Source organism: Syngnathus typhle, linkage group LG9 (genome assembly GCF_033458585.1).
Source record: "Syngnathus typhle isolate RoL2023-S1 ecotype Sweden linkage group LG9, RoL_Styp_1.0, whole genome shotgun sequence".
In the NCBI taxonomy this organism is placed as follows: Eukaryota; Metazoa; Chordata; class Actinopteri; order Syngnathiformes; family Syngnathidae; genus Syngnathus; species Syngnathus typhle.
In genome coordinates this window covers 702881-716577 of record NC_083746.1, presented here as the reverse complement: position 1 = coordinate 716577, position 13697 = coordinate 702881, and the positions used below count along the sequence as shown (strand labels likewise).

General features: G+C 55.1%; 1 protein-coding gene across 11 annotated transcripts in view; it reads right to left on the bottom strand.

The window, feature by feature from the left end:
* Positions 1-284: 284 nt before the first annotated feature.
* Positions 285-13697, bottom strand: part of tns1b (tensin 1b) — a 33867-nt gene continuing 20454 nt past the window's right edge. For 7 of the 11 annotated variants that reach the window (XM_061286740.1, XM_061286736.1, XM_061286742.1 and 4 more), the window contains 26 exons: positions 12656-12821; positions 12527-12577; positions 12328-12450; positions 12044-12108; positions 11869-11952; positions 11692-11804; positions 11547-11607; positions 11346-11421; positions 10785-10914; positions 10649-10714; positions 10444-10560; positions 6527-7831; positions 5870-6051; positions 5552-5681; positions 5325-5420; positions 4764-4935; positions 3817-4691; positions 3613-3699; positions 3400-3528; positions 3232-3324; positions 3070-3147; positions 2904-2972; positions 2671-2836; positions 2479-2547; positions 2369-2398; positions 285-2285 (listed from right to left, as the gene is read on the bottom strand). In XM_061286740.1, coding sequence (XP_061142724.1) covers positions 2147-2285; positions 2369-2398; positions 2479-2547; positions 2671-2836; positions 2904-2972; positions 3070-3147; positions 3232-3324; positions 3400-3528; positions 3613-3699; positions 3817-4691; positions 4764-4935; positions 5325-5420; positions 5552-5681; positions 5870-6051; positions 6527-7831; positions 10444-10560; positions 10649-10714; positions 10785-10914; positions 11346-11421; positions 11547-11607; positions 11692-11804; positions 11869-11952; positions 12044-12108; positions 12328-12450; positions 12527-12577; positions 12656-12821 — 4672 coding nt within the window. In that variant the 3' untranslated portion in view covers positions 285-2146. The remainder of the gene's footprint in view (positions 2286-2368; positions 2399-2478; positions 2548-2670; positions 2837-2903; positions 2973-3069; positions 3148-3231; positions 3325-3399; positions 3529-3612; positions 3700-3816; positions 4692-4763; positions 4936-5324; positions 5421-5551; positions 5682-5869; positions 6052-6526; positions 7832-10443; positions 10561-10648; positions 10715-10784; positions 10915-11345; positions 11422-11546; positions 11608-11691; positions 11805-11868; positions 11953-12043; positions 12109-12327; positions 12451-12526; positions 12578-12655; positions 12822-13697) is intronic. The other 4 variants (XM_061286738.1, XM_061286741.1, XM_061286744.1 and 1 more) reach the window with 1 other exon arrangement.

The following is a 13697-nucleotide window of genomic DNA, read 5'->3' as shown; positions in this document are numbered from 1 at the left end:
CCCGGTGGAGAACGCAACGAGTCTCAACTCCTGCAAACAGAGACGGGCCTGGCCCGTCGTAGATTTCCTTGTCCTTCTCTGCGTGTATGAAAGAGAAACACTGACACCACGAGGGCACAACGCCTTATGACACATTAAAGTGAGTTCAACTTCATGTCAAATGTCTCCTGTTTTGGTGCACTTTTGTTTTTATGAAATAGTGAAACTAATATGGGGGGAAATGGGGAAAGGTGGGAAAAACAGCTCCCAAGATGTCTGACTCATTTAATCAAAGAGACAAACTCTTATTTGAACTGCTTTGTTTTTAATGAATATTTTCCATCAGAAATAGTAAAAGCCATTCATTCGTACAATGTTGCCAACCAAATATGGACAGCGCTCTCAATACAGACACTGTGGGACATTCTTACAGTCCAATCATTGATTGGGGAAGGACGGCAAACATGCACTCCAAGGCCTTGCCTTGTCTTGTCTTGCCTTGCCTTGCCTTGCCTTGCCTTGTCTTGCATGCAACACTTTGTATCAAAATGCATTTTCAAGCCCCTCACTCGCTCGCTCGCTCGCTCTCTTGCTCAGTTTCAGTGCAAGCCTTCAAACCAACATGCATTGATTGAATTGGTGGTGGTGATGTCACTGCCCAATGCAAACAAAATGAGTTGTTATCATTATTGGCTTTTTTTGGTCTTGTTTTCACACAGGTGTCAAACTCCAGTTTGACGCGCCTCGGAGGCGGCGGCGGCATCGCTGCAGGTTTTCAAAGTTTCCCTCGTTAAACACACTTGACTGATTCGAACGATCACGTGATCCTCACCTTCTGTAGGAGCCAGATAATGATCGAATGAATCAGGTGCGTTTAACAAAGGAAACTTGGAAAACGTGCAGGAACTGGACTTTGAGACCACTTGCAAGTTCACGGACCCTGTATTTTCTCTAATGATCCCGGTCTGCCACAAGAGGGCAACGACGAACTGGCCGACTCAAGGCCCATTATTACTTTTGAAAAATCTCATGGCACACCACCAAATAAAGAAAAATAGCCAAAATAAAATAAAAAAAGTTGGACATTCTCATTTTAAAACGCAGGCTTCAAATGTTCAAATGCAAAAGCTTCATTTCAACTGAAGTTAAGTGCTTGACTTGGACAAAAAGGATGAGGTTGGACTCATACAAAACATCTCAAAAGGGCATTATTTGACGTGGGAAGAAAAACAAGAGTAGTAAAAATAAATCAGTGTTACACTCACTTTTACACCCTATAACGTGAATGTGCGTACACACTTCTCTTCTGTATATTCTGTATATATATATTCTGTTATTGTTTCAGTCAACTTACATAATTCATGTATACAAGTGAGCATCGAGCAACAAAGCAAAAAAATAAATATCTGTATATATATCTGTGTGTGTGTGTGCGTGTGCGCGTGTGCGTGTCTTGATGCGCAAAAGCTGTCTTTAGTTGAGCACTTCAAAAGTTGCCATTTGCAATCCACCAAGGTCACACAACTTGACTTTTCTCTTCTGGCGTATCCCCAAAACGACAAAGACCCAGACATGACATGGGAGGAGAAGGGAAGGGAAAAAACCAAAAACATTGTGGCAACGTACAAAAGGCTCATTTTGTGGCTTGAAGGTCATTTCTGTCAACAACTTGCACGTGTGCGCAAGCAAATGGGAGAAATTGCAAAACGTGACGCGCACGTTGTCCGGATTTTTTTTTTTTTTTCAAGGATCCAGATGGTTTGTTTTGTCAAATGAAATGGAGGAAATTTCAACACAACATTTTTTTTTCCAGTGTGTGCCACAATCGATTATGTTCCCGCCCACGTGACGTCTGGGTCAAGAAAAGTGCAAAAATGTTGCACTTACTCACATCCGGCTCCGCCCCCTTTCTGCACTTCCGCAGCTCCGCTGGAGAGTCCGTCCGCAAAGAAAGGCGCAAGCGAGACGAGACAAACGTGTGCTCGGACGCGACGCCGAGAAGCGACACAAAGTGTTTGCAGGGGAAAGGAGTGTCCGTCCGTCCGTCCGTCCATCTGTCTTTTGGTCAAAGGAGGAAGGGAAGTAAGCAAAAGAGTTTTGGGTGCGGGAGGGAGGTAGGGAGGGGCGAGCGAGTGAGTGAGTGAGTGGAGGGAAGAAATTGCCGTGCTCATCGCTTTTGCAACGTAACCATCCGGGTGACAAAGTTGACGATGGCGCCGGCGGGCTGCTCGGGGTCCATCTCGGCAAAGAGGTGGCTCACGTTGTCCGTCGTGCTTCCCTGCTTTCGCGCCACGAAGCCAAACAACCTGCAGCAAAGAAACATACGCGTGCTCGGCGCTCAAACAGCCTTGACGGCAATTCGGGCAAGAAATGCGCCTCGGGAGCTTACTTGGCCGTGCCGCCCTCCGGCTTCTTCCACCTGCAAATGGGTTCAACGGCAGACACGTCAAGTGGAGGCAAAAAAGCATTGGGCGCACAAGAGGAAGTCAAATTGCTCACTTTCTGTCCTGAGGGTCGATGTCACAGAAGGTGACGGTGTTGCAGGGGTAGTGGCGGCGGAAGAAAAGCCTGAAAGCAAAACCAGCGCAACGTCAGTCTCCCGAGCCACGTCCGGCGGGAGGGACGTCCCTCCCTCCATCCCTCCCTACCTCCCTCCCTCCCTGCCTCCCTCCCGCCCGACGGCTGGCGTACTTCCTCTGGTTGTCGGTCAGCGTGATTCCTTGCGAGGACACCTTGAAGTGCACGACGGCCGACTGACAGGCGGGGGCGGCCAGAGTCTCCGAAATGGCCTTGGCGATGGCCTGGGGGCCCGTCAGCGACTCCATGTCCACCGAGTTGATGTAGAGCACGTTGCACGCTGATACACAAAAGGCTAAATGCTAAACGCGCCTCAAATTTGGCTCTTTTTCATCGTGGCCACGTACCCGCTCCTTCCTTCAGTCGCTCGGACAGCGGATTGCTTTTCACCACTTGCGGCTCTTCCTCGACAAGATCTGCAAAGTAGACCAGATTGCTTCAGTGATGGATTTGGGCGCACTGTGATGCATGCACCCACGCACGCCATCCTTGATGGGGGGTGGGGGGGCCAACCTGCGGTAGGAATGAGCAGCTTGCAGGGCAGGGCCAGCGGCGTGATGGCGTGTTGGTAGACCAACGCCGACAGACAGCCTGCAAAGCAAAAGCAAAACAATGGAGACTCCCAAAGGCACGCGTGCGTGAGTAGCGGCCATCTTTTCCTTGGCTTCCACGCACCAAAGTACGGCTCGTTGGGACAACCCTTGAGTCGGACTCCTTTGGGGCTGCTCTCAATCAGGAAGTGGCGCACCAGCTCGTTGGTGATGTCACCTGCGACCACGGCAAGAGTCAGATGTGCGCAGACTACACGTGGGCGCTTTCTCCGTGCCGGCCGGCCGGACGGACCTTTTTTGTTTGGATGCAGCGAGGGAGGGGGCGAGGCCACCTTCATGGCCAAGCCGTAGGCCCCCTTGAAGGAGTGGCTGTCGCGGATCACAAAGGCCCCGGGTTGGCGTTCTCTCAGCACGCTGATGGCTGCTCACACCAAAAAAAGGTTCACACGCTTACTTTTCCTTTGCTTTCCATACGCACGGCTACGCCCGCCCGCCCGCCGCTTACCTTGCTCTCGGGATATGTCGGGCTTGTACCAGAACTTGGACGTGTCTTGGACAAACTTGACGTTCAGCCTGCTCTCGGGACCTCCGTCTGTTGAAAAAGACAAAGCGGTGGATGGGACGCCGAGCTAAAGAAACGTTCACGCTCGATCCAGTCTTCTGCATTTCAGGCTGGAGAGATCGCTATCTGCTCTTTCGAGCTCCTTACCGGGCATGTTGAAGCGCGAGAAGTCCGAGAGGGTGTGGAAGTAGCCGGGGTTGCTCTTTTCGCTCAGGGAGCCGTACGCCGGCGCTCCGTTGGCTCTGTCGCCGCTCGACATACGCCTCTTTTCCGGTAGCTGAGGTTGAAAAGCGGGCGCGGCGCTCGCCTGTCGGAAGCCTCCGCCCGCAGCCGCCGTTTCGCCGGCGTCCTGGTAGGCCGCCGGCGAAACGGGGAAGGAGGGGGTCGGCGGTCCCTGGTAACCCGAGGAACTGCTCTGTCGGGAGAGGTTGGCGTGCCGCTCGTCCGGCGTGGCGTAGCCGCTGCGCACGGGGCGTCGCTCCAAACCGGGGCTCCCTTGCAACTGGGAGAGGGACGGGTGTCCTCCGCCGAGCGCGCTCGCCGCAGCTTGTCCCGAGGACGCTCGTCTGCCGAGGGTCGGGCTGGGTCGCGAGCGCTGTCCCGTCGAGGCCTGCGGCGTGAGCGCTCGACTTCCCTGAGACGACTGATGGCGCTCGAGGACGGGGCTGCTCCGGAAGTCCGCTCCCCCGTTCACCGCGGGGACGTCGGTGTCGGCTTCCTGATAGGCGCTTGGCTGGTGGTCCGAAGAGGTCAGGACACAAGCCCGCAGCCCCAAGCGGGGACTTCCGGTATGGAAGGCCTCCGTCCAGGGGGCTCGGCTAGAATCGGAGGCCGCGCGGCTCTGGACGTCGGGGCCGAGGTAGGAGGATGTTGCGGAAATGGAATCCAGATGAGAGGAGTTGGGGGAAGCGGACGACGCGGGAGTGGAGGCTGCGCTCGCTGCCGGCTGCATGAGCAAACTCCAATCGGTAGCGGCTGGCGGCGGCGGACTGCCGGAGTTGCTTTCTGCCGAGCCGGCGTTGCTGCAGGCAGGACAAAGCAAAGATGCGGGTTCAGTCACGTCCTCTGACGGAGAGGGCACGTGCGCTACACACCCCTGCGAGCCGTGCTCGGGACCGCTGCTACTGGACAGCGGCCGCGTGAGGGTGGGGCATGCGGGACTCGGACTTGCGGCCTGCTCCGGAGCCTCGCCTTGAGGGCTTTGGGGCGCTTGCTCTCCGCCCGTCGCGGCCGACCTCGCCACCGACTCCACGTAACTTCGGGGCGCTAAATGGGGACACAAAGTCCTCTGTGATTGAAGCACAACTTTGTTTGTCGGTAGAGACGGAGCTGCAACGTAAACATGGGAGACTCATGGGTTCTCTTGGACGGACGGCGCCAATGACATTTGGCCAGAGCGGGGTGATCGCACCTCATCTTCGCTTACCTTCTTGGTCCTGAACGTGCCGCTCATCATCTGAGAGGCGTCGTTGCAAATAAGTCAGAGAAACAAAAGATTGTAAGAGCGAGCAATTCCTCACCACGTCATCTTTTGAAAGGAAGCATTTACACTCGCGTGTGGATATTGTCAACCACCTTTGCGTGGTAGCTAGCACCTATTGCGCTTTAGTTTGCAAGTTTTCTTAACAAAACAATCCAGGAGAAGTTGGAACAACCTGCGCCAATTTGGTTGAGCAGGAGATGGGCCGGGTTGTGGGGCTTCAAGCCCAGCGCCGACAGCGGTGTTTTGGCCAGACCCGGAGGTGAGCGACCTGAAGAGAAGAAATGTGCAAACATTTGGGGAATGTCATCGCCATTACAGGGCAGAACATTTCATGACGACCACGCTCAACAAAAGCCTTTTTGATGCTACCGTGGCTCGCTCGCTCTGCCTGAGACTTACACAGGTTGAAGTAAGGGGTGTGTGGCGAGGCGGGACTTTGGGGAAGCACCTCACCACCGACTGCGGGGGTCAGGCTGGTGGGCCCGCCCTCCGTCTCCTCAAAGGCTTCCCGGTAGCTGTGCATGTGTCTCTGCGGAGGAGAAAGGCAGACTGTGACGGACCCTCGCGGCGCGCAAAACCTCAATCAAACTGCCACGAGAGATGATGGAGGAGGCAAAAAAAACGAATCAAGTTCTCCAATATGCATCTACTTACAATGAGACAAACGTGCCCAAATGGGCTCAGACAAAACCACTGATGATGGACGGACAGATGTACCTCCTTGGGCCGTCCGCCGGGGTTCATGGCGATGGCGTTGGCGAACTCCGGAGAAACGCAACGGACAGGGGAACGAAGCGGGACGTCGGGGGACGCGCCGGCGTCTTCGGAGCCGTCGCTCGTGATCCTACGGCGGGGGGAAAGCGCCGGCTCGTCCGCAGCCGTCGCATGGGAGCGGACACCTGCGAGTGAGCGCAAATTCAGTCACGGGCGCCAGGGAGGTTAGCGCAGCTCATCATTTCCCTAGCGCAGAAGCGTGAGGCCGACATGCTGCTGGTGGAGGGTCAGCTTCCTGCACAAATTGCTCCCAAGACCACCTGGCTAAGATGTGGATTTTTGTCTACGCGTGGAATATTCTCTTTTTTTTGCACTGATTGATCGAGCCCTGTGTGGACGTTATTGTCGTTCCTGAGAATGGACGCAACGAGCGTGTCAGATGTTAGAAAGCTTTCCATGATGCACATTGCAGGAACACACCAGAAACGGGCCGAGAGAACAAACCCCAAAGTGAGTGAGCGGAGGGAATTCTGGAGGTGAGCCTTTGAGCTCGTGCCGAGTATTCTGGGCAAATGGGAATGAAAGGCAACGGACGTGAAAATGAAAGAAGAATGACAAACCTGCCGGCTGCTTATTTGGGATTGCAAGTGGATCTCTTACCTGCAACTCTTTGCGCCACCAGTCCTTCCACGCTCAAGACGTGCTGGTCGGGTTCACGGTCCCTCCAAGCGGGCACCGCGCCGGGGCCGGACAAAGGGCTCGCTGCAAAGGTGTCATTGAGCTGAAGAGGACCGGATCCAGATGGAGCGGCTCCGGCGGTTTCCCACCCGAGGGGCGAGCCGGATTTGACGGGCGACTGTCGGCCGGACGCGGGAGGCGTCTCCACCTCATAGATGGCTCCGCTTCGGCTCTGGGAGAAGGACGGCTGCACGGTGACCACGTGGCTCGGCCTCAGAGGAGCGCTTTGCGACTTTGGCACGAAACAACGGCTCGGCTCCAAGTCCAACATGAGGAGGTTGAGCGTCTCGATGGATTTCTCAATCTCCTCCTGCGACGCGCTGTGGAACTGCGGAAGGCTCCGGTGAGCTGGCGGCGTCCCGAAAGTGAGTCCTTCGGTGACAGGCTCCTCGGGTACCCCGAAGCGTTGCCAGATGTTGAGGCCGCGTTGGACGGCGTCCCTGCTGCTGGTGGTCCGGGCGGGAGCCGGGGGCATGGCCCGCGTGTCCGAACCCAGCGACTGGGAACGGCAGAGAATCCGAGAGGCTGGCGCAGAATGGTCACACGTCTCCAGTTTGTCGGCGGAGCCCGTTTGCGACGGCGCCGGGCTTTCGGCCACGCCGCGCTCCGGGTACGGCACGTCGAGGGCCGATTCCGAGCGGTAGTAGAGATCGGCCGGGGTGGCTCGGCCGTCGGCGGAGGAGGACAACGTCCCCAGACTGTCCACGCTGTTTGCCTTGTGAGCGGCGGGTAGCTCGTCGTCTAAAATGTCCGTTTCCCGGTCCATGTTGCGGTGACCGTTGACGTGGACCTGGGCGGGCACCCGCTGGAGTAAGGCGCCGAGGCCGCTGGGCGAGGCGCGCTCGCCCTGTCCGCGCATGCTAGGTCCCTCCAGGCCACCAAGGAGCTGTTCCAGCTGCTGTTTCTCCTGCGGACTGATGGGTCGCTGCTCGTCACAGCGGGCTACGGCCTGAGCGCTTGGCAGGTTCACGGCGGGGCGGATCGCTGCCGCCGCCGCCGCCGCCGCTTCGTCCGTTTTAATGGAGGCTGTGGAGTTTCCCGAGTCGCTGCTCACAGACAAGGCGTGATCGACGGCGGGCAAGGTGTGTTCGAGAGCAGCCGGCGGCGCCCCTGGCGGCGCCCCTGGCGGCGGCAGTCCGTTGAGCGCGACCGTCCCGTCAACAGACTCTTTTTTGCGCACTTTGGCATAGAGACTCCCGTCCAACGGACCTTGGGTGTGGACCACGTCTGCAAGAAGAAGAAGCAGAAGAGAAGAGGGTCACGGTCGAGGGCGAGCGTGGGGTTACGGCCACGCCGCTGTGCCCGTCAAAGTGGAGACGACGGCATCGAGCCCGGCGGCTGCATTTTCAAAAGCATCACTGAAGCGAGAGCTGGCCTTACGCTGGGGACACTCAAATGTGGCTGCTAGATCTCAAAAGTGATTCTCTGTGGCAAATTCCTCGCGCTGACTGACGCAAATGCCTCGTCGCCCTACCCCTCGTGGAAGACAAACTCAAATGTCCCCTGACGGAATTCCTGTGCGCTATGGCGCTCGGCGGCCCGCTCTGCCTGCCTGCCTGCCTGTGTGTGCGTGTGTGTGTGCAGGCCGGTAGTCCTCTCGCTCGCCGCTCATTGACTGGAGTGGGAGGTCCCTGACAGCTTTTTTTACTCTGCATGGGCAGGGCCGGCCGGCCAGGGCGCTACACGGTAAGCAACGCTTGAAAGCCACTGGAGCCACTTCATGCATGTTAATGTCGCCGTAGACATTTCCGCCCCTTCAAACAGTGGGAGGGGAGGGGAGGGGAGGGGAGGGGAGGGGAGGGGAGGGGAGGGGAGGGGAGGGGAGGGGAGGGGAGGGGAGGGGAGGGGAGGGGAGGGGAGGGGAGGGGAGGGGAGGGGAGGGGAGGGGAGGGGAGGGGAGGGGGAGGACGCCGTCCGTCCTACTCAAGACACATGGACATAGGAGCGACCCGCCCGCCCTAACAAAGGTTATCTTCATTCTCAGGAACAGAAAGAATGTTCTCGACCCGCTACTTGATTGCTGTCTGATTCATCTCATTAGCAACTGGAGCCGTTGATCTTGAGAGAGAGCAGAAGAACTTGTCACAAATAGCTTCCTAGAAGTGATATCTTCTGGCACTCTCCGGGGGGTGCATTTCTTTTCCTCACGCTAGTTAGGAGGAGAATGATTACCATTCTGAGCTTTCAGCAGTTACGCAACAAGCGCAGAGGCTGGACCGTGACCGTTCTGCCTGCCTGGAGTGAGCGCTCGCTTACGCAGGTTCTCTTTTCAGACAGGCTGAGAAAAACAAACCATGAGCCATCCCACCTGGCATATTTTCTTGTCTAGACAGCTGCAGATAAAGCCCACAATTTGCAAAGCCTCAAAGGTGTGGCGCACGGCCGGAAGGTTGTAGGCGGGGGCATCTGTGTGACCTTTTCATCTGACCTTTCAACTCTGTGGCAACAAAAGCCCTTGAGCAGCGCACGTAGCACGTGTTTTACATTGCCGCAAACGCGCTCAACAGCTTGACAAAGTGCGCGTTTCGACAGACCGACCGAGCGAGCGAGCGAGCGAGCGCAAGTGTTACAGCCGTCATGGCAATTGTTGGAGACGGACGACAATAGGTCGCAAAGTGCTTGAAGGGAGTGTCCAAAAGCAAACAAGATGCCCGAAAATCAAGTCATGGAAATCCAGCACAGCTCGGCTGACTAAGCGAGCCACATCGAGCGAGTGTAAGTCAAGTACAGGAAGCTAAACGGGCTCATTGAGTCCATGAAATATTCATCAATCCATCGAGTGCGTGAGTGCCGCTGGAACCAAGGACGCGTTCAAAGTGGAGAAGAAAGGAATATCATCATTGATTGCCAGCAAAGACAGACCCTGTTGATTCAACAGCAACATTATTCTCTGCCCGTAAAGGATGCAATTTCAAACAGCAGCCTGCTGCCAACGGAAGCACAACTGCATGGAGACATTCCCAATCCACAAAAGTGACTGAGATTGACCAGGAAACCAGAGACAAGAGGAAGAACAAGTGCCTTGTTGTGCTAAATCGGGGGGAGGGGGCAAACCGCATGTTTGGAGTCAAAATGGGCCCAAAGATACGACTGCGTCCAGGCCTCCGGCCAAGGCGCCATTTGGCCTCCGCCGCTAGATTTAAGCGCCATTGGAGCGCACAAGGAACGTAGCCGCCTCAACCCATGCCAAGGAGCCGGCTGGGCTGGGCTGGTTGGCACGACAACCTCGTTGGCCTTTGGCGCTCAGCGTGACCTGACGCCTTTGCCCCCATTCATCAAGGCAAGAAGAAAAAACGCTTTTCCCATTTTGCCCGTGCAGGCATCTTCTTGAAAAGTGCGCTTGGCTAATGGACCCAAAAGGCCTCGGCGCTAATGGACTGGAAGCTAGACGAAAACAAGAAGCATGTCTTGGGCGGGGCGTGCAAAAACAAAGGCTCCAGTGGTGAAGATGCAAGCGTGGGAAAGGCCACGTCACTCGGATGACTCAAAAAGGAAGAGAGAGGGAGAGTGATGGAGAGAATCAGAGAGAGAGAGAGAGAGAGAGAGAGAGAGACAGCAAGCCTCTTGGGGGGAGAGGCCAGCAATTCTATTTCAGCATGCGTGCGCCACCTCGTGCCACTTAGCGAGCAACCAATGACATTCCACCAGCTGATGTTAAAAAGAACATGCCATAAGAAAGAAAGAAAGAAAGAAAGAAAGAAAGAAAGAACGAAAGAAAACACGCCTAGGCTGCAGGTCAAAATAAACTCAGCTCAACTTTGTTGGAAGATGAAAGACTTTCAATCAAAGTCGGCTTTTCTGGCAAAACCAAAAACTACGTCGACTCTCTATTCCTTCACCTTCCGCAGCGTCCTGGTTATTCTCGTTGAAGTTCTCATAAGAGTCCCAGCGAATGGGCGGATCTTGCGTGTTGTAGTCCACCGAGACGCTGGGCCCGTTCTCCAGGTGAGTCACACCTTGAGCAGAGGTACGGAGACATGTCAATCCCTCACAAAATAAAGGAGGACAATTTGATGAGCGGCAAAACCATTCCTTGACGCTTACCATACATTTTTTCTGGGCCGAAAGAAAAAAGGAACTCCACTTTGCCATATTCTGGGAACCGCTCGTCTGCAACAGCAGAAAGGAGACAATGTTCATTTTGCTCAAGTGGCATCAAAGCTGATCCTTTTTGGCCCACCTTTGAAGGTCTCGTCCAGCTGGTCTTTGCCAAAGACGATTGCCAGGTCGTGAACGGCGCACGTGTGGAACTGCACCCGGAAAATCACGTCCCGGCACGGGCCGCGATGGCGCTTGTGGTAGCACTTGAGCTGTTCGGGAGGGAGGGAGGGAGGAAAGCCACGGGATGAGATTGACCGCGCCTACGCCAACATCCTTTCCAAGACAATTTCCCTTGGGCGAGGAGTACAAGCCAAAAATCATTTGCTGCTATGATGTCATGCTTTCCGACGACATACTATGTCGAAGCTGCCTGCTAATGGAAGTCTTTCAATGAAGCCAGCCGGCCGGCCGACCGGCCGCTCGCATGTTTTACGGCGCCATCATTTGCTGCGAATGTCAACTACAATCAAATCCCCACACGCTCTCAGTCCATTCATCCAATGTCGGGTTGTCAGAAAAAAATAAAATAAAACACCACCGACGACAGGATTTCCTCCTTATTATTCGACAGTTAAAAAAAAATAATAATCAAAGCCATCCCATTTAGTGTAAGGAGGGGAGCCGCTTCGATCGTCCTCACCAGAATGTCTCCTTTGAGAAGGAGGCCGGGCTCAATGGTGATGCAGATGCTCGTCTGACTGTCCCCTTGAACGTTACTGCAAAGGGGAGGGGTGGGGGGGAGGGGGACAAAGTGGTGTTACAGCCTGTCTGTATTGCGCCATCAGGAGATCCCCGGATTCTGGTGAAAGTGGACGCCACAAATAAAATAAACTTGACTCACTAGATGCCAGATGTGTAGACAGGCTGCATGGCCTGGTAGATTTTCAGGAAAGGACGGCACCCTGGGGAGAGGGGGGGGGGGAACACATTCAACATTGGCACGGGGTGGCGGGCATTTGCGGGGGCAAAAGTGGACTTTTGCGCACCTCCTTTGGACTCAAAATTGGGAATGCCGTGCATGATGACGTGGTGAAGAAACAGCGGTTTGTTGTTGATCTTGATGTGTCCGCTCAGCAAACCGCTGAAGTACTCCACGTACCTGCGCGGGAGAGAGGGAGCGGGTTAGGAGCGCCTTCTGGAGGCTTCAAGGAACTGAAGCTGACCTTCTCTGAGAAGGTTGCCCCACAGGAAGCACTTTGTCTTCATAGAAACGCTTCATGGCGAACCTGTCCAGAGCCTGCTCGGCGCTGCATGGCGTAAACACACACACAAAAAAAAGCAAGGTGAAAAGAGCCGGCCGGGCCCGGAGAGCATTGCAAAAGTCTTGGCAACGCTCACCTGCCAGATATATTGCTGTAATGCATGTAGGCAGCCACCACCACTCCGGTTCGGCCTCTGTTGCCCTGAAAAGCAAGCAGACGCAGGCACGCCGCCCGGTGGTTTAGATGACTTGTCCTTGTGTGTGAATGTGCGAGAAGCAAAAAAATGAACTGGGACAACGCGTGTACACCCAAACATCCTTTTCCTCCTTAGCGACAAGCACCAAAACTTGCACCAGAGCGGTCCGTGGGGGAAAAACAAACAAGGCCATCGCTATGGCGACCTACTGCGCTTGGTCGTACCTTATTGTGGATGACCACCACGTTGTGGCAATCGGCGCTCAGCCACGTGTCCATGGCCTTGCAGATGCTGCAGATCTTCTCCAGGGCCGGCGCGTGATGGTCGGGCCAGCCAAAGTCCAACACCTGCCCAGAGAGGAGCAGCCGGCGCGGGTTAGGTAGGCCACGGAGGACGACGACCGACGGCCGCTTCCGCCTTTACCTTGGAATGAAGCTCGCCGATGTCATAACGCTTCTCGCTGAGGTTGAAGAGCTAAGGAGGGGCGAAGGTAAAGGAGTTGCTGGTGGGTAGGGAGGGGCCAGGGGGCTTGAGGTTGAGCAAGACGCGTACCAGGTAGTTGTGGCCGTGCTTGGAGCGCAGCATGGAGGCCACCTCGCGCAGATTGGCGGCGTAGGCGGGCTCCTCGGCGCCGCTAGCGAAGGAGACGGAGATGATCCTCTCTGTGATGTAGAGCAGGTCCAGCTCGTAGCTCTCCTGCAGCAGACTGGCGCTCCTGCTGGCAAAAACAAAAGAAAGGTTAATCGTTGAAATAAATGTTGCCTTTCTCTTTTGGCTTTGTTTGCAATTCAAAGAAAGGAGAGTCAACACAAGGGTGGCCTGTTGCAAGTGGACTGGGAAATATGCCACTTGGAAATACAATACATGCGCTTGTGGATATTTAAAAAAAAAAAAAAAAAACGGCATCGTTATGTCTTCTGCGTAGACGAGATGTTCAGCATCATTTGGGACGCTGATTTGATTTCTTGGGTCTTTGAAAGCAACGCAGCAAATGCATTTGCGTGCCTTTTCATCCCGTGGCTTCCAACTCAGACGGCTTCTTCATATTTCCCACATTGGTCATCTGCGAGCGGCCCGCAGGAAATTGCTCATAAGAGCGCCTCCGCCGCTGCCACTGCTCCGACTGTACAAGCAAACGTGCTCCACATCTGGAGCCGCACAAATGTTCCCACCGGCAAGTTTTCGTTGCGCGTGACTTTTTTCGAACCTTTCTTCTTGATCTGCCCTATCAGTTAGCCTGTCGGTAGGCGCTCGGACATTTACGGTGGAAATGATTTAGCCCGTCCCGTCAAAAGCATCAAAGCATCAAAAGCCGACCTGCCCCGCCTGCCCCGCCTGGCCCGCCTGCCAACACGTGCGTTACGTTACGTAAGCGACAGCTGCCCGCTTCCGGATTCCTCGTAGCCATTGGACACGCACGGACTCACACATGCGGTAGAATGTCAGATGATCACCGGCTTTTGTTTCTTTTTTCCCAGCACGAAATAAAAGCTTTAGCTGTTCAGTCAAGTTGGGCACCAGAGGTTACGCTCCAGTAAAGTCACGCGTGTAATTTGCCGCTACGCTTATATAGCAAGTGCGTTTTGTGTCTGAC